We start from the raw sequence: 18,410 nt of genomic DNA, 5'->3' as shown, positions 1-18,410 counted from the left end.
AATAGAACTAGAAAATATCATCCTGAGTGAGGTAACCCAAACCCAGAAGGACAAACATGGTATGTACTCACTCATAAGTGGATACTAGGTATAAAGCAAAGAATAATCAGATTGCAACCCACAGAACCAGGAGGCTAGCTAGTAGGGGGGACCCTAGGATGACTGTGGCTTATAATAAGTTTTGGCTTTACCCAATCACTGGGCAGGCCTCAGTGAAACATTTCACTATTAGGATGAGAATTTGTACTGTATCAAGCTAATAGTAGAAATTAATTAATTAATTAATTAATAAATAAATAAAACCAGTCTGGAGAGAGAGCTCAACAATTAAGAGCACTTCCTGTTCTGGCACAGGACTCAGGTTGAGTCTCTAATGTCCATGTGGTAGCTCCCAACCAACCATACTCTAGCTCCAGAGATTCCAACACTCTCTTCTAGCTTTCTTGGGCACTACACACACATGATGCACATACATACATGCAGGCAAAACACATACATACAAAATATAAGTAATGATAATAAATTTAAATCAAGTTTACAGTTGTCTCCCTCTCCACAGGTGACGGGGGGACCGCTTTCCTCGGCAGAGAACAGCCTGTGCTTCTCTGTGTTTGTAGTGCTGATGTTTGACTCTAGAGCTCCCCAGGCCATATCTTCAGACCTTCAGACGGTTTTGTTGTTGATACCGGGTCTCCCTAAGTTACCCACCTCGGCTTCGAATTTGTGATCCTTCTGCCTGGATGACTGGCCTGCACCAGCCAGAGAACTGCATTTAAGTGTAATACTTATTCTACCTGAACTCTCTTCATAGTCGAAGATGCTAAGTTTTTCTGTGAGTTGAGAGGTTAGTGGTTTGTGTGAAGCACTGGAACGAGGAAATAGTGGAGATAACAGGAAATAAGTCTGACGGGAGGAAAGGCACCTTACTGTCCTTTCTTGAGAGTGTAGTGCCGTATAAGCTGTCGCCTGGCAGAAGGAATACCTTTTTTTTAAAGGGCTAAGGAGCCACTCCAGAAAAATTTGCCCTGAGGGCTTAAAATCAACAGCTATTGTAACTCTGACAACACTGACTAGATAAGGCTCTATCTCAGTGGAAGAAGTCCAGGAGTCTGGTCGTGTTACATTGTAGACCTTTGGAAACTCGAGTTAGAGATCATGTGGGAGTCCCATCTCCCCCCCCCCCTGCCCCAACCCCCACAGGGTTTCTCTGTGTAGCTTTGCGCCTTTCCTGGAACTCACTCTGTTGCCCAGGCTGGCCTCAAACTCACAGAGATCTGCCTGGCTCTGCCTCCGGAGTGCTGGGATTAAAGGCTGTGCCACCACTGCCCGGCTGGGATTCCCATCTTGTAAGAATTAATACAGAGAGATTGGGAATTCTCTTTATGGTGTTTTCCCCAAAGGCAGTATCTTACAAAACTGGAGTGGACTACTAGAACCAGAGTGTTGACTTTGATCCAGTCTGCAGAGACCTTTGAAACCAGTAGATCTCCTTAGTAAGCAACCAGCACACTCCTGAAGGCCAGAAGCAGTCCTTTACATTCCAAACTTTCTAAGTGAGGTCTTGGAAGACACATCACTTTGGGGATTGCACAATGATCCAGAGGCAGTTTGCAGGATTGCAGGAAATATTTACTTAACCTTTTGCTCTCCACTCCCACCCCTAGGAGTCTCAGGCAGTTGATAACCTATTGTAAATTAACCCAAAGGCAATCAGCTTTGTAAGTTGAGCTGGACATGTATTGCAGGTATTGCAAGCTCACAAATCATTTTATTGAGCAAGCCTCCTATAGCAAGAAGAAAAGTGTGTTCTGAAAGACTCTGGTTCTTCCCACAGCCACTCCATTCATTTAAAAACCCCCATGTAAGGAATTCTTGGTGGTGCAATGGCCTGGAAGCATTTGCTTCTCTGTGGACTAACTGCTTAGATATGACTCTTGTAATTCAAATAAAGGTTAAATTTGGTCCCTGGGATCCACATTGTGGAAGGAGAGAACCAACTGCAAGTTGTCCTCTGACCTCCACATCACGAACACACACAAATAAACCACTGTAATAACTTGTTTTTTGTTTGTTTGTTTCTTTCTTTCTTTTTTTGAAACAGAGTTTCTCTTTGTATTCCTGGCTGTCCTGGAACTCGCTCTGTAGACCAGGCTGGCCCCGAACTCACAGAGATCCTCCTACTTCTGCTTCCAGAGTGCTGAGACTAAAGGTGTGTGCCACCACACCCTGACTTGTAATAATTACTTTAAGGTTAGGTTTTGTATTCTAATTACCAGCGGGATTCTTCGGGTTTTGTTTATTTTTGGATATAGGGTCTTGTCATGCTGCCTCGTCTGACCTCACATTCATAAATAGCCCACGCTGGCCTTGAACTGGTGGCAATCCTTCTGCCTCAGCCTCTCAAGTACTGGAATTACAGGAGTGGGCCAGCACCCATGGTGTCCTTAGTGTTTTACTGCAACCTTTGAAAGTTCTTTGGGTTGTTCTGGACAAAAACATCTCGAGTCTTTTAAATAAATATTTGAGAAAACAGACAAAAGAGGAAGAGCCCCTTCCCCTAAGGACAGATTAATCATAGTGAAAATTATAAAGCCTCCTGAATAAACTATTCATAAAATTGAAAGGAAATCCCCTCTAGAATCTGGAGATGTCACATGACAAAAAAGCATAAAGAAACAATGATACATACCGTAGGAGATAAGACAGAAGCTTGCAGATTGTGTATGTGTACATGGACAATGAGAAAATCTTTGGAAAGACGGGCGCTGGTGGTACACACCTTTAATCCTAGCACTTGGGAGGCAGGGCCAGGCAGATCTCTGTGAGTTTGAGGCCAGCCTGGTCTACAGAGTGAGATCCAGGACAGGCTCCAAAACTACACAGAGAAACATTGTCTCGAAAAAACAAAACAAAACAACAACAAAAAAGCTTTGGAAAACAAAACAAAACAAACGAAAACACAAAAACAATCTAATGCCAGGCACAAATGCTCACTAAATATCTCAGAGTGTGTTTGTGATAGGTTGTTTCTGTTATTGGTGTCCAGAGATAAAGTTCCTTTCCCAAAGTGATGCTTTACATCCTGAGACATACAAAAAGGAAGATGTGAAAGATGTGGGAAGGGTCACCATCTCCTCCTGTTGTTACGATGTGGATGCTTTCCCAAGTTAGCCCTGTTCTTTCTGGTTCAATCCCTACTGTCACACAGATTTAGGGAAGTTTTCTGAGCTTCCTCTGACTGTGCTGCAGGTGTACAGAGATCAGAGAGGAACTGGGCAACTAGTGTCGATTTCAAATTCCTGCTGGCTTAGGGAGAGGAATAACCAGCATAACAAGGTTTTCTCTTGTTTACTTCTACCACAGTAGCTCAGGCTCTCCCATCATAAGAATTCCAACTTCACACAACAAAGGAATTTCAATAAATATGTGGGGAATGGGAAGTGGATAAAACAGATTGAAGTTCAACTTTTCAGTCCCCACATGACCCAAATGCCTTTAAAAATCCTCAGCAGCAATGAAAACCCAAAGGAAGAAAATGAAGGACTTCCAGATTGAAGAGAGATAGCTAAAAGATAATAGCTTAAAAAAAAAAAAAAACAACCACATCAGCCACAAACAAACACACACACACACACACACACACACACACACACACACACACACACACACAAACGTACATAGTTAGGTATTTGGGTTTTTTGTTTGTTTGTTTTTAATGGGTTCTCTTTCATGTAATCCAGGCTGGCTTCAAGCTTATTGTTAGCTAGTGATGACCTTGAATTCCTGATACTTCCACTTCCATATTTCAAGTGCTCAGATTATAGGCATGTGCTACCATGTCCATTTTATTCTAAGGTAATATTCTTGTAATAACTCCATCAGTAACATAAGGTGCTTTTCTTCCTTTTAACCACCAGTTCCACCTTCCTCTCCAGAAATACTAGTATGCATCCTACTGTTACTTTGTAGTTACACATAATTATTTATGTGTTACAAGATACAGTGTATCTTGTAACATTATAACATGATATTCTACTGTACATTCTTGCCATTTTTTTCACTTCAGAAAATATTTGAAAAGGTTTTGTTTTTTGTTTTGTTTTGAGACCAAGTCTCACTGTGTAGCCCAGGCAGGCCTGAACTTGCAACAATCCTCCTGCCTCAGCCTCCTAAGTGCTAGGATCATAGGTAATCAGGCTTGGCTTTTTCGGAAGTTCTTTTTACATCTTCCTCCCACTCATTTAGTAGTTAAAAAAAAAGAAAAAGAAAAGGTCAGACAGCCACACATTAGGGACCAGACACTAGCTGAAGCATCAGCTAGTCCTTGTACTTCCTGTGCAAATTTTATGTATGTGTGTGCTTTTGTTGTTGTTTGATTGTTTTGGTAACAGAGTCTTCTGTAGTGCCAGCCAGATGACTTTGAACTTCTGATCCTCTTTACCTCCATCTCCAGAGTGCTAGGTTTATAGGCATGCACCACCATCTTCCATTGTATACAGTGCTAGAGAATGAACCTACGGCTTCATGGATGCTAGGCAAGCACTCTACTAACTAAGCTACATCACCCAGCTAGTACTTTAAAGATTTATTTAATGTATATGAGTGCTCTATCTGCATGTAAACTTTTATGCCTGCATGTAAACTTTTATGCCAGAAGAGGGCATCAGATCCCACTATAGATGGTTGTGAGCCACTATGTGGTTGCTGGGAATTGAACTCAGAACCTCTGGAAGAGCAGTCAGTGCTCTTAACCTCTGAGCCATCTCCCCAGCCCCTATTTGTTTTTATAAGACATGCACAACCACCTTTTCAGTATAGTTGTAATCTGAACACAAAAGTCAAGCACTAGCCAAATGTGGTGGTGTGTGCCTGTTGTGGTTTGAACGACAGGTTTTCCTATAGACTCAGATGTTTGAATCTTGACGCTGTTAAGGTAGGTTTAGGAAGTATGGCCTTGCTGGAGGAAGTTTCACTAGGGACAAGCTTGGAGGTCCAAGGCCATAGGTGATTCCCACTTGACTCTCTCTGCTTTGCAGTTCAAGATGCGAACCCTCCGCTTCTGCTCCAGCTGCTACAACTCCTGCTTGCTGCCATGCTTTCCACCACAGTGGACTCCTAACCCTCTGCAATGGTAAGCTCAAAAAAATTCTTCTCTAAGTCGCCTTGGTCATGGTATTTTATCACAGGAATAAAAAAGTAACGAATGCACCTGTAATACCATCACTTGGGTGATAGAGGTAGGAGGATTAAGAGTTCAAGGTCACCCTTAGCTACACAGTGAGTTTAATACCAGTCTGGGCTACTTGCGACCTAGTCTCAAAAAACAAACAAAAAACCGCCCCTCTCCAGTCAGCAACCTTCCAAATCTCAAATCAGTCTTTCATTTTTGTTTTTACTTAAGCCAATCAAACTTTCGTTCAAATATGAACTGGAATTAATAGGTGACAGTATCAGTAGCCAAGCCCTCTGCTCACCAAACCAACTTGCTTTCCGCTGTCCTGACCCAAATACCTTGGTCTCCAGTACTCGCTGCTTCTTCTTCTAGGTCCTGCACAAGGTCCACTTTGGGCTCTTTCTTTCTTTCTTTTTTTTTTAAATGATTTATTTACTTTCGTTTTATTTTTTATTTTTTGGTTTTTTCGAGACAAGGTTTCTCTGTGTAGCTTTGCGCCTTTTTCTGGAACTCATTTGGTAGTCCAGGCTGGCCTCGAACTCACAGAGATCTGCCTGGCTCTGCCTCCCGAGTGCTGGGATTAAAGGCGTGCACCACCACCACCGACCGGCTATTTACTTTCGTTCTATAAGCACTTGTGTTTTACCTGCATATATATATGTCTGTGCGAGGGTGTCAGATCCCCTCAAACTGTTACAGTTATGAGCTGCCATGTGGGTGCTGGGAATTGAACCTGGGTCCTCTAGGAGAATAGCCAGTGCTCTTAACCACTGAGCCATCTGTCCAGCCCTGGGCTATTTCTTGACCCTTAAATAGGCCTGGGCCCAGCACTCTCACCCTGACCCTACAGTGACCCTTCCATCTTCCCACTCCAGCAAATTCTGGGACTTCCTCAACAGAGTTCCCCAGGGACCACCATTGTATGCATTTCTAGTGATGACTTGTGAAAACTTCTCTAGGGAATCCGGGCCTGGAGAAGTAAGGAGACAAGTACACACCAAACCCATCCAGAGCGATAAGCATTCATTTTCCTACCAAAGGGGGCGCTGGACATGATGGGCAGGCGGCCAGCTTCCTACTCTTTAAGGTAGGCGGTGCTCCCAGACCGGGTCGTGACGTCATCTCCCCGCGTCGGGGGCGAGATCCGCTTGACGCCATCTCCGGGCGCCCGGCTGGGGGGGCCGCTGGGTGTGGGGCGGCTCCGGGGCCGGGGATGGCGGCGGCCGCGGTGGCGGCGGCTCCGGGACGAGCGGGAGGAGTCCAGGGAGCTCCGTGAAATGGGCCGGTGAGTGTCGCCTGGAGTGGTGGCCACCGGGCTGGCCTGAGGCCAAGCGGGCCTGGGTTCGGAGCTCCGGTGGAAGGGCCCCTTGGAAGCCCGTTGCTTCCCCGGGCCGAGGGCGCCCCAAACAGCGGGCAGAGAGAGCGAAAGAGGCCGTGCCTAGTCCTCTAGATGCTGCTTTCCCGCCTGGCCCGGAAGGCGGCTTCAGGCCCCGATAACCCGGCGGTGTTGTGCCCACGGGCCAGGATGTCCGAGTTCTCAGGGCGGGAAGGGGCCCCCAAACAAGGAAGCGTCGCCAGCGGGGCCTGGCCTCAGCCCGATATCCGACCCCCGACTCTCTAAACATAGAATGCCTTAGTTCAGGCCTTACCCTTGTCGGAACAGCGATTGAGGGATCCTCAAAAGCCATCACCTCTGATCTCTACGAGGCTGCTCCCATTCTGTGGGGCGCACCCCTTTCCCTCAGAGAATGTGGGTCTCCCTCAGTGTGCAACCCCTTGATTCCAATCCAGACAGGAAGAGGAGCTGCGTTCCCGTCTCTATTGGCAGGTCCCTGGAACGGTTCCTCTGCCCCTTAGCTCAGCTGGGTTCACAAGTTGTGTCTTTTCCCATGAGAAAATCTCCAGAGCTGCTCCATACACCCACACCCAGGTTTCAGATTCTGAAATGTTTTGCCTTGTGGGAACCGGGTGCGCAGGCTTGGCTTTCTTCTTTTGGCTTGGGGGGGTGGTGGTGGTGGTGAGGGTGCGGGTGGACTTTTTTTTGCCTGTTTCCATCCTTTCGTTATCTTGTTTGCTAACTCCTTGGTGACCCAGACACGGGTTTTCTTATCTATTTTAGCTACAGAGAGCAAGCATTATTGTGGGAATTTAGGAGAAAGCTGAGTGCTGTCAATTAAAAACTGTTGATGAAGAATGAATGCATGACTTGTACCCAATTTGCGATTTGTTTGTGGCACTAGGAATTTGTTTTTCCACATTTCCACATTTTGTGTACTCTTGAACTATGCCAATCTTAGGTAAATGTTGCCTTCAGTTGGATCGAGGCTTGCAATATTCTGTGTGACTTTGACAGAACAGGCAGTAATTTCTCAGAACCAGTCAACACTGCTAACTCTGTTAAGACTTTGATGGCCCGTTTTTTTTGTTTTTGTGTTGTTGTTTCCCTTTGAGATGGGCTCTTCCTGGAATCCAGGCTGTCTTCTGACGTACTATATAGACTTGAATGTAGTTGAGGATGACCATGTCCAATCTGTGTGATCTGGGGATCAAACCTATGGCTTGATGCATTCTAGGCAGGCACTTTAGCAACCGAGCTGCATCTCAAACCTTGAAAGGTTTAATTATTGATGTTTCTGGCAAGTGTAAATTCAGATATTGTAGCTTAGTAATAGTTTTGTTCCCCATTGCTAGTTACATAGATTTAAAGGGATATTTTCAGTTTCTTTCACATTTCATTCAGTAGTATGAAGTTGTCACTTAGAAAATTTTACACACACACACAGAGGAGCCCTTTTAATTTTACTAAGAAAATCTGTTAATATGGCTTTCACTTTGAGTAACTCCCCCTTGACCTCTTTTTCTGCCCCAGAAACTTAAATAATTGTTCCTTTTCCTCTAGTGCCTTTCTTATTTAAATAATCTTCACGTTTGCAAACTCATAGGCCCTTAATAAAGGTGAAACTCCCTGCTTCTCACTGTTCACATGCAAACAGTATTAAGTCTCCCATTTTTATGTGTGCATTTAAACAAAATTTGGATTGGGAATGAGTCTAATCTTTTGGAGAATAGGGTAGAGAAGAAAAAATATGATAAAGAAACCAATGAAACTTGATACATGGAAATTTCTCCCCATGGATATCTTACCAAAATTAAAGCATAAGAGATCTTTCTTTTTCCTTCTTTTCCTCCTCCTCCTTCTTGTTGTTTTTTTTTTTTTTTTTTTTTTCCGAGACAGGGTTTCTCTGTGTAGCTTTGCGCCTTTCCTGGAACTCGCTTTGGAGACCAGGCTGGCCTCGAACTCACAGAGATCCGCCTGGCTCTGCCTCCTGGGTGCTGGGATTAAAGGCGTGTGCCACCACCGCCCGGCTCGTTTTGTTTTGTTTTTAATTTGTGTGTGGAGGCCAGAGGCCAGCTTTCAGGAGTCTATTATCTCTACTATGTGGGTCAGGGATGGAACTTGGGTCTTTAGGCTTGGTAGCAAGTACATTTACCTGCTGAGCCATCTCACCAGCCTTGGAATTTTTTATTCCCCTTCAATCTCCTGGGCACTCTGGGTAAATGTGCTGTTACTGCTTGGGTTGAGAATGAAGCAAGAGCTCATGGACTTTGATGGTTTCTGGTGGCTTTGGAATTACCTTTCATGACCTGGGGAGGGTGACAGGTCAGACTCCTGCTTACTATATTCTTATTTCTGTCTTGTAGGCTCCTAAGCCAGAGGGGAGGACACCTACTAAAACTGCTCAGAAGTACCACCAGAAGCTCAGGTAATACAAGCACTTTGGATTCCTTGTTACAGGGGAAAAATTTTTTTTTGGCAAGTAACAATGGAAAAACAGAACAGAATTCAACCTGATTGGAAAAATTATTGGTAAAGTTCATATGCATTGACATGTTCATACGAAAAAGATGCTTTCTGATTTTTTTTTTTTTTTTTGAGATTGGTTGTCATATAGCCCAGAGCCTCTGATTCATTATGTAGCTAAGAGCAACCTCAAAATCCTGAACTGTTGATTCCCAAGTGCTGGGATTCTATGCATGTGCCATCATAGTGGCTCTAAAAAGGTGCTTTTCGACAGTGCATAAAGTGATTACAAAAAGGGACAGTAAGGGAAAGGGGAGAGAAAACTTTGTTCTGAATCATATAGACCTAAAAAGAGTAAGTGACCATACTTGAGAGGAGAGCTGGAACCAGAATTGTATGAAGTCAAACCCGGAGCAGACCTACAGTGGATAAGGAGCTGCTGGCCAAAGAAACAAGGGAAAAAAGAAGGCAGATTGAAAGTGATCAGTACGGAGAAAAGAAGTCTGACCAGAGCAGGAAACGGGAAGTCTGTGTGAAGTCAGAATTGTTTGGCTGCTCTTTAGAGAGGGTGGAGAAGAAACAAGTTATAGAGCAAGCGAAAATAATCACTCTTCTTATGGGATCCAAGTTGGAATGTAAAGTTTCTTGGAAAAAGAAGAAAACAAAAATACTACATTTCATAATATGTTTAGAGAACAAAGGTCTTGGTTTTTTTGTGTTTTGGAGCTAGGATGTCTCTGTGTCCCCCTGGCTAGCCTGGAACTCACTCTGTAGACCAGGCTGGCCTTGAACTCAGAGATCCATCTGCTTCTGCTTCCCAATTGCTAGGATTAAAGGCAAATGCTGCCACCACCCGCCTGGAACAAGTTTTAATAATAATAATAATAATAATAATAATAATAATAATAGAGACAAGCAAACCTCCTCAGCACTTAGTGACATGAATTTAGCCAGTCTTAGGATAGAAGAGATGGGAGAAAGTGAGATCATAACTCAAATTGAGTAAAGGAAGCAAGAATGAGGCCATACATTGAGGGAAAGAAGATGCCACATTGATCTCCCCACACGTGGGAGGAGACTGTAAAGAGCTAAGGGCCTCATGAAAAGCATGACTAACCCAGAAGTTGGTAGTGAAGAGGTCATGGAACCCTCGGGTTATTTATGCATCTCGAATGTTCGTCCTTGGAGCTCTCTGTGCTTTGTGGTTTTCCTGACTGGTTTTTTCTCTTCTTAGGCTAACAGGTGAAAAGACAGCCTCCTTTTCTCATCACTCTCCTCTGTTACAGCTTTCTACTTGGGTGCAATTCTTGATATTTTGTTTGACTTGATTCCCTGGGTTACTCTTTTTTGCCTCTGGTTTGTTCCTTAGCAGATGTGGGCACCCCAGCCAGCAGCAGAGAAGGGTGCAGGGAAGCCACAGAGAAGTCCCTTCTGATGCCCCAGGGAGCAAGCAAACCCCATCCAGGCTCCAGGAACACCGCAAAGCAATATGAAACCTGTTCATGAAAGGAGTCAGGAATGCCTTCCACCAAAGAAACGAGACCTCCCTGTGACCAGCGAGGACATGGGGAGAACTGCCAGCTGCTCCACAAACCACACGCCCTCCAGTGATGCCTCTGAATGGTCCCGAGGGGTCGTGGTGGCCGGGCAGAGCCAGACGGGAGCCAGAGTCAGCCTCGGGGGCGATGGAACTGAGGCCATCACTGGTCTGACAGTCGATCAGTATGGCATGCTCTATAAGGTGGCTGTGCCACCTGCCACCTTTTCACCAACTGGCCTCCCATCTGTTGTGAACATGAGTCCCTTACCCCCCACGTTTAATGTAGCGTCTTCACTGATTCAACATCCAGGAATCCACTATCCCCCAGTCCACTATGCTCAGCTCCCATCCACCTCACTGCAGTTTATTGGGTCTCCTTATAGCCTTCCTTATGCTGTGCCACCTAATTTCCTACCTAGTCCCCTCCTTTCTCCTTCTGCCAACATTGCCACTACTCACCTTCCACACTTTGTGCCATATGCCTCCCTCCTAGCCGAAGAAGCTACTCCTCCCCCCCAGGCTGCATCCCCAGCCCAGCCATTTAACAAGTCCTCTTCTGCCACCTCCCCACCCGGCCAGTTGCCACATCACTCGAACGCTCAACCACTGGATCTTGCTCCAGGCCGGATGCCCATTTATTATCAAATGTCTAGGCTACCTGCTGGATATACCTTGCATGAAACTCCAACAGCAGGTGCCAGCCCCGTTCTTACCCCTCAGGAGGGCCAGTCTGCTCTCGAAGCAGCTGCTGCCAATGGACAGAGACAGCGAGATCGAAATGTAAGACGAGAAAGTGAAGCCCTTGATTCCACCGGCAGCAAGGGCGAAGGCCAAGGACTGGTGCCGGTGGTCGAAGGCATGGCGGACGGACAGTTGTTTTCAGGGTCTCAGACTCCACGAGTGGAGGTGGCGGCGCCAGCACACCGAGGGACCCCAGACACCGACCTGGAGGTCCAGCGGGTAGTTGGCACTTTAGCTTCTCAGGACTATCGTGTGGTGGCAGCTCAGAGGAAAGATGAAGCCAGCCCTCTTAACCTATCCCATCATACCCTTGACCATCAGGGTGAGGGACGAGGGTCAGCCAGGAATCCTACAGAACTGGTGGAGAAAAATCAGGCCCGTGTGTTCTACCCTCAGTCGCATCAGGAACCAGTAAAACACAGACCTTTACCCAAAGCAATGGTTGTAGCCAATGGCAACCTGGTGCCCACTGGAGCTGACCCTAGCCTGCTGCCTGTAGGCTCGGAGATCCTGGGGGCACCAAGTCTGGACATGCAGGCCAGAGCCACCTTCCCAGACAAGGAGCCAACACCACCTCCTGTTACCTCCTCCCACTTGCCCTCCCATTTCATGAAAGGCGCCATCATTCAGCTGGCTACAGGAGAGCTGAAGCGGGTAGAGGACCTCCAAACCCAGGATTTTGTGCGCAGTGCCGAAGTGAGTGGGGGGCTGAAGATTGACTCTAGCACGGTTGTGGACATTCAGGAGAGCCAGTGGCCTGGATTTGTCATGCTGCATTTTGTGGTTGGTGAACAGCAGAGCAAAGTGAGCATCGAGGTGCCTCCCGAGCACCCCTTTTTTGTATATGGCCAGGGCTGGTCCTCCTGCAGCCCTGGGCGGACTGCACAGCTCTTCTCTCTGCCCTGTCACCGGCTCCAGGTGGGAGATGTCTGCATCTCTATCAGTTTACAGAGCTTGAACAGTAACTCAGTTTCTCAGACCAGCTGTGCTCCCCCAGGCCAGCCGGCTATACCCCGAGAAAGGCCTGAGAGGACAGTCTTGGGGCCCAGAGAACTATGTGACAGCGAGGGGAAGATCCCGCCTTCAGGAGAGGGTTCCCGGGTGGGAGAGCCCTCCCAGCCTGAGCCTGGTGCTCAGGCCTGCTGGCCAGCCCCAAGCTTCCAAAGATACAGCGTGCAAGGGGAGGAGGCGCGGGCTGCGCTGCTCCGTCCCTCTTTCATCCCACAGGAGGTAAAGCTGTCCATCGAAGGGCGTTCCAATGCAGGAAAATGAACCTCTTTCCAGCCCAGGACTGGGGCTTTATCCCCAGAGGTGAGCCTCACCGTGAGCAGCCAGAGGATTTGCACATGCCAAGCAGAGAATGGGTCTCTTGGCAGTGAGATTTGAGGGAAATAGGAGGCATGAAGACAGCCTCCCAAAGCAGGATCTGTTGCTCATTAATTACCCCATGGCATCCTTTCAGGACAGCCCTAGGGGATGCTGAGATGAGGAATAGCAGGCTTGGAGCAGGAAAGGGCGGGAGTGCACATAGGATAAGAAACATTCCAAAGTCAGGGCCGCCCTGTTTTTTTCCTACGTGGTCCTGGCTCCTGCGAGGGAAAGTACAGGCTTTGGGAGCAGGTGGCAGAGGGAGCAAAGAAAGAGCCAAAAATGATCCACAGCTTATAGTAGCAGTAAAACTGTTTCCTTTCTTTTTTCCTCCCCTCCCTTTCTTGTGGTGGGAGGGCAGGAGGCCCAATGGTTGAAAATGAGAAGGTTCCCACCCAGAACTCTTCTTGTGAGAGACGTGCACTTTAAAGGGTGATTTTTGTTACAGATGTTTATGGCTGGGTTGGGGTTGGGGTTGGGAAGCACCATGATCTACGGAACTCTGCTTGACGCTTTGCTTCTGCCCATTGCCATCTCACCTCCCATTCCTCTGTAAGGCTTTCTAGCAGTTTAGGGGCCAAAAGAGAGAGGAGAAATCCCTTCAGGGCTGAGAATGAAGGACTGCCTTGCCGGGACCCAGTCGGGGGCTTTGGGGAAAAGACTTGACTGCTAGACGATGGGCCCTAGGCAGGGCTTTTGAAAGGTGGCTGACCCAACAAAACTCCCACTCCACATGTCAGGCCTGCTTTGACATTTCCGAGTCTCTAGTAGTGACTTTGGAAAGCCCTGGAGGACCTTCTCCTCTAGGCACCCACACTCCTCCATTACCTGTCTATGTTGTGCCTAAGTGCCTGCGCTGCCCCCGCCCTTCTGCTGCCCTGACCTCTGCATGGTGTCTTGATCTGGGCCTCACGTGTAGCTGCACTGCCTTTGTCCACTAAGACCTCTTGTTTTTGATGTATAAGGGTCTCTGGTTTCCCTATCGGCTATAACTTTTATATTTAGAAACTCAATCATGTCCTCTTTCACTGGCAGCACTATAGTGGAGAAACAAAGAAGAAACCATGCCCTAAGCTGAGCATTTCCCATTCTGGTGGTTTTACTTGGCCCCTCCCATCTCAGTCCATTGCCTCTCAGCATTTTGGCATCTCCCAACTGTGCCCTTCCAGTGTCAGCCCTGAAAGTCCAGGGTAGTCCCTGTACCATCTTAGCGGCTGTCGCCTTGTGTGGTGGTGGGTTCTTCTACAAAGAGGATTTGCTATCTTGGCTGTGTTTGCTGCCATCTCCCTTAAACCACATGTCACCTGCAGCTTGTAGTGTCAGCTTAGGCCGTAGGATTCCACTGGGTGTTAAGATGTAGGCTCCCCCACCAACTTTCAGGTGGTTGAGTGGTTTTTGTGTGGATTTTTTTTTAAAGGGGGAGTGTGTGGTTCTTTAGACTCTTGAAGGCAACTCAGGGTATTGTCCACCCAGCTCTCTAGTTAGACTTCTCCTAGAGTATGATTGTGGCATTTCCTTCATAGATAGACTTGGAGCGGTCAAGACCTGGCCTGTCATCAGGAGGCCCACACTTCTGAGGTATGAGCAAAACTTAAGGCAAGTCTTGTGATCTCTCTCTCTTTCACTTCCTCCCCAGCTGCCAAATGGGGATAAATAATCTTACCTACCTCCTGGGGGGAGGGGAAGTTCTGAGAATGGAGTCATTCTTAGTGTTCAGGTGCTAAAGGTTCTCTTCGGGAATAGAGTGACAGAAGCTGGCTGGCGGGCTGCAAGCCCTGCATTCTGTTTCAGACCTTGAGAGCAGATACCTGGTCAGCAAGCTTTTCGGGGAACATCCAAACGAAGCTGCTTAACTTAGGCTGACAAGTCCTTAAGTCTGGGAGTGTTGTCAGAGTCCGACACCAACCCTGTGCTGTGGTAGAGATCACGTTCTTTCCCCTCTTCTGCCCCCAGTCCTCGATTGCTGCTTCTCTGGCTTATTTCCTACAGCGGGGCCTGTGGGCTTGAGTCTTAAGGATTCTCTCAGATGAGAGCTGTAGGAGAAGGCCTCCTCTCTGTTTGGCGAGCAACTCCTTCCTAGGGGTCAATGTATGTGCGGGTTTCTCGAAAGCCCCCTTTCTCACACGAAGGTTCATCCTGGGAATTTAGTGACATGCACTGTAGATGCTCAAGAAATGTCTACCAGGGATACCACTGAGCTTCTTCTTAATGGGGCCAACGTGCATCCGGTTGTAGTTGAAGTCAAATCACTCTCTACTCAGACTAGTAGCTTTCTAGCCTGTAATGCCCGCTGAATCCTGGAAAAAGAAATTGTTGAAGACTTGGCCAAATTGGGCACTGACCTTTCTGCTGTGGTTCCTTTTTTATCCCTGTCTGATAAAGTAATAACAGTAACTCCCTTAATATGGTGCCGTGCATTCGTAACACGCTTTTGCTGAGCTGAGGGCTCCCTTTCCTGAAGTGTGCACCCCTAGAAAAGAATGCTTGTCAGAGCTGTGGCAGTGCTTACCCTAAGTGTGTAAGAGACATGAGTGGTCTTTAGAGTAAGCATTTCAGTGGTTAGCTGTCAGCTTTTGGGGACTGGGCCGTTGACAAAGATCAGCCTGTTCCCAGTCAGTGATAGGACATTCCCAGAACTTGGAGAAAGTTCTGAAACTGAACGGAAATACAGGTGCCAATTTAGAAGAAGGGGAACTTGGTAAAGGATGATGGGTAATCTAAGATCATCCTTATCAAGATAGGAAGTGGGGAAGGGGCTTGGGCCCTCAGAGGTGAGGGAGGAGCCTGAGTAGAGCTAGACTGACCCCTCTTTACACTTAGGGTCCCATTTGGTCCTAACACCATGGGCTTTGCTCTGTGCTGCTTTGGCCACTGCTGTTGTCTGCTCACTGTCCTGCCTGTTGCCCATTTAGCTCCTGTCCTTCATGTCTTTGGCCATGTAGACTAAGCTCAGACATCCGGTCCATTCTAACTTGTGTTCTACCAGTGTTTCTGCGCAGCACAGTCACGTTAGACAGGGTTGGTCTGCATGCTGTTGAAGGGCTAGTAGATCTGGAAGGATGTGGCTTCAGTGCTGTCAGGAGCCCGTTGGCTCCAAAAATTTGCCTGTCTTGAGAGAGAAACAAGCGGGTCCTACTAGAGACAGTCTTTTCTCTCTTTTATGGTACTTTGTAGCGTGTTTCAAGACAAGAAGAACCAACCGTGTTAGGTGTTGAGCCAGGATCCTAGTGGCATTCCTCTAGCCCCATGTTCTGGGGTTGAGAAAGAGTTTGAAGTTTGGCTGAAATAGCTCCTCCATTTCATGGGTTTAATTTTCTTTTTGCCAGTGGGTATCCCAGGCCTTTTAAGAGACGAACAGGACGGCGGCATGATTTAAACCCGCACTGAGTAGGCATGTTGAGTGGTTACACTGGCACCAGCTGACGGACGTCGGGAAAGGCTCAGGCCTTTGGGGTAAAGATAACCAGATTCCTTGAATTGGCCATGGGAGATTAGGCCACAGTCCTAGAAGCAAATAGGACAGAGGCCACGTTTTAGAGAGGTGTGTTGACCTCCTAGGATTAAGTTTACTAAACTACACTGAAGCTATAGTACTTTCTAGATCAGAAAAGTTGTACACTACAGTTGAAGAGCTGAATTCTACTATAGATGGATGTTAGCCTTTGCTTGGAAGCCTTCACCTTCTAGCTTCCCCAGGGTTGGAAAGGTCTCCCACATTATGCAATAATAAAATAAGTATCTGGGTCTTTGCAGCTGTCAGTTTTTTTCAACTCTAGGATCCATCTTTGGACCTAAAGCCTGGTCTGGGCCTAGGATGACATTGGCCCTTGGTTCTAGAGTTGGTTGCATTCTCTCCTTACCTGCAGACTATGCACAGTTCCTGGGGCAGAGGGAGAAGTGGGATGGCTTGCCCTGCTGAGCCTCCTCAGCAGGAATAATAGTAATAAATGCACTTTTCACATTAAAGGTTTCTTTATTAGTTCTCCTGTTAAGCCTAGGCTCTTCCCCTAGTAGATTGCAAACTCAACATTCTGTGTGATCCCAAAGCCATCCACTGCAAATGCTTAGCAGTCAAGATGGCCCCAGACTGGGTTCCTGTCTGCAGTGTGTGTGGCAGCAGCCCATGTGCCTTTACCTAATGTCAGACTTGGAAGCGTTTAGTCTGTCTTTATGTTAGGGGGTCTTAGGTACTTCAGAGAGAGAGAGAACAGATAACACAGTGGTTTTATGCCCCCCTCACCCCCTGGCAGGGACTTTGTGTGTAGTTGTCAACTGTGAGGGTTGGTGAGCTGCTGGTATTGCTGAAGGCAGGGTGGACCCCTCATTTGCTTCATGTGTGCACTCAGTGAATTGGATTGGGGAAGAGACTGACCGTACTCATGGCTAACCTGAAGTATTAAAATACGGCTGTCCTCTACACACTTCCTAGTCACACAGGATCCCTGTAGCCAAAACAGTATATGTTCCAGCTGCAGAGAGCAGACTGCTCTCAGCTTGCACAGCACCTTAGGGGAGGGAAGAATATATGGATAGGTGATAGGGGTGGAGAACAGATGGGGATTTTGTCATCCAGGTGGTTTTAGGGTCCTAAGGAGTAGAGAAGGATGGCACTGGGGAGGTCTGGATGGATCTGATTTGTGTAGGAGTTCCCTGTAGATAAATTACTGATCCCCCAACCACTATCCCCAGTATGTAATGGCTGAATTAATATGTAATCAACTGCATTGTATCTAAAGCCTTAGAACTAGTCAGGTGCTCCTCCCACCCAATACCATTTCTTACCCTCTAATCCTACCTGATCTTTAACAAAGCATTAATAATTCTAAGGATAATCTCTATTTTGTTGTGCTTTTTTGTAACTGTTTTAAATAAATCAATTTGTACTGTATATTTGTACTTTTGTGAGATCCTTTTTGCTGTTTTACCATTTTAAGTCTCTGTACTTGGCTACACACAGATTGTATTTTTATTGTTAATGCTCTTCTTATGGATACCTGCATTTAACTTGTGGACTATGTAAACACAATATATATCAATATCTATATATCTATATATCGATCTATATAAACTACTAGCTTTTCCTTTTGGTGTTTGCGCCTTTTTCCTATCTCAGTTTGATGGGTGGCCATTGGGGCAGGATCACTTGGGAGTAAACATGGTGTGGTTATTGGTGAACTTGGCAAATGGTGGGAGCTACCTGAACTGTGGTTTGCGCCCACTGGTCAAGGGTTTCAGAGTCTGGGAAATCTACCTGTAGGCTAAGGTCGGCAGAGTCAGTCAGTAGGACCTGTACATGTCCTAACTGCTGGCCTTAACACCAGTGGCGTACTCTGGCATACTGCCATACACTGCTGAAGTGATCCCAGTTATAGCCACTGCCTCTGACTTTAGAAAGTTTGCCACCAGGAAGTGGTGAAACACTCAAGTACCCTTATTTACTGTGTACCATAAACTATCCTAAGTGCATTATCAATCATCTATTGCTATTACTACCATTTTGTGACAGGAATTCAAGGACTGGCTCAAGTTACACAGTAGTGGTACAGTGGGTTTTTGGGTTCTGGGTTTTTGTTTTGTTTTGTTTTTGAAACAGGATCTCTCTCTAGAGCCCTGGCTGTCCTGGAACTCACTGTGTAGACCAGGCTGGCCTCAAACTCTGAGAGATACACCTGTCTCTGCCTCCCGAGTGCTGAGATAAAAGGTGTGCATCACCACACCTGGCTTGTTCTGTGGTTTTGGTTGGTTGGTTCTTTTTGCAATGGTGGGGATCAAACCTGGGGCCACCA

The 18,410-nt window shown here is 46.8% G+C and overlaps 2 protein-coding genes across 3 annotated transcripts in view; both read left to right on the top strand.

Annotated features, from left to right (window-relative positions):
* Positions 1-6,379: 6,379 nt before the first annotated feature.
* On the top strand, positions 6,380-17,714 carry Atxn1l (ataxin 1 like). Of its 2 annotated transcripts, none has more exons than XM_006974119.4 (3): positions 6,380-6,458; positions 8,876-8,937; positions 10,348-17,714. In XM_006974119.4, exon 3 carries the CDS (start codon positions 10,465-10,467, stop codon positions 12,526-12,528), a length of 2,064 nt encoding a protein of 687 aa, XP_006974181.1. In that variant the 5' UTR covers positions 6,380-6,458; positions 8,876-8,937; positions 10,348-10,464; the 3' UTR covers positions 12,529-17,714. The 2 variants fall into 2 exon arrangements, with proteins under 2 accessions (XP_006974181.1, XP_006974182.1); XM_006974120.4 differs by having other exon boundaries at positions 6,381-6,458; positions 10,345-17,714.
* Ist1 (IST1 factor associated with ESCRT-III) overlaps positions 6,384-18,410 on the top strand; it is a 63,066-nt gene continuing 51,039 nt past the window's right edge. The window contains exons 1-2 of the mRNA XM_042277681.2: positions 6,384-6,458; positions 8,876-8,937. The gene's annotated coding sequence lies outside the window, so the exon portion shown is untranslated. The remainder of the gene's footprint in view (positions 6,459-8,875; positions 8,938-18,410) is intronic.

This window comes from Peromyscus maniculatus, chromosome 5, assembly GCF_049852395.1.
Source record: "Peromyscus maniculatus bairdii isolate BWxNUB_F1_BW_parent chromosome 5, HU_Pman_BW_mat_3.1, whole genome shotgun sequence".
NCBI classification, from domain to species: Eukaryota; Metazoa; Chordata; class Mammalia; order Rodentia; family Cricetidae; genus Peromyscus; species Peromyscus maniculatus.
The sequence above is the reverse complement of the archived record's forward strand: the minus strand, read 5'-3'. Positions and strand labels throughout refer to the sequence as shown.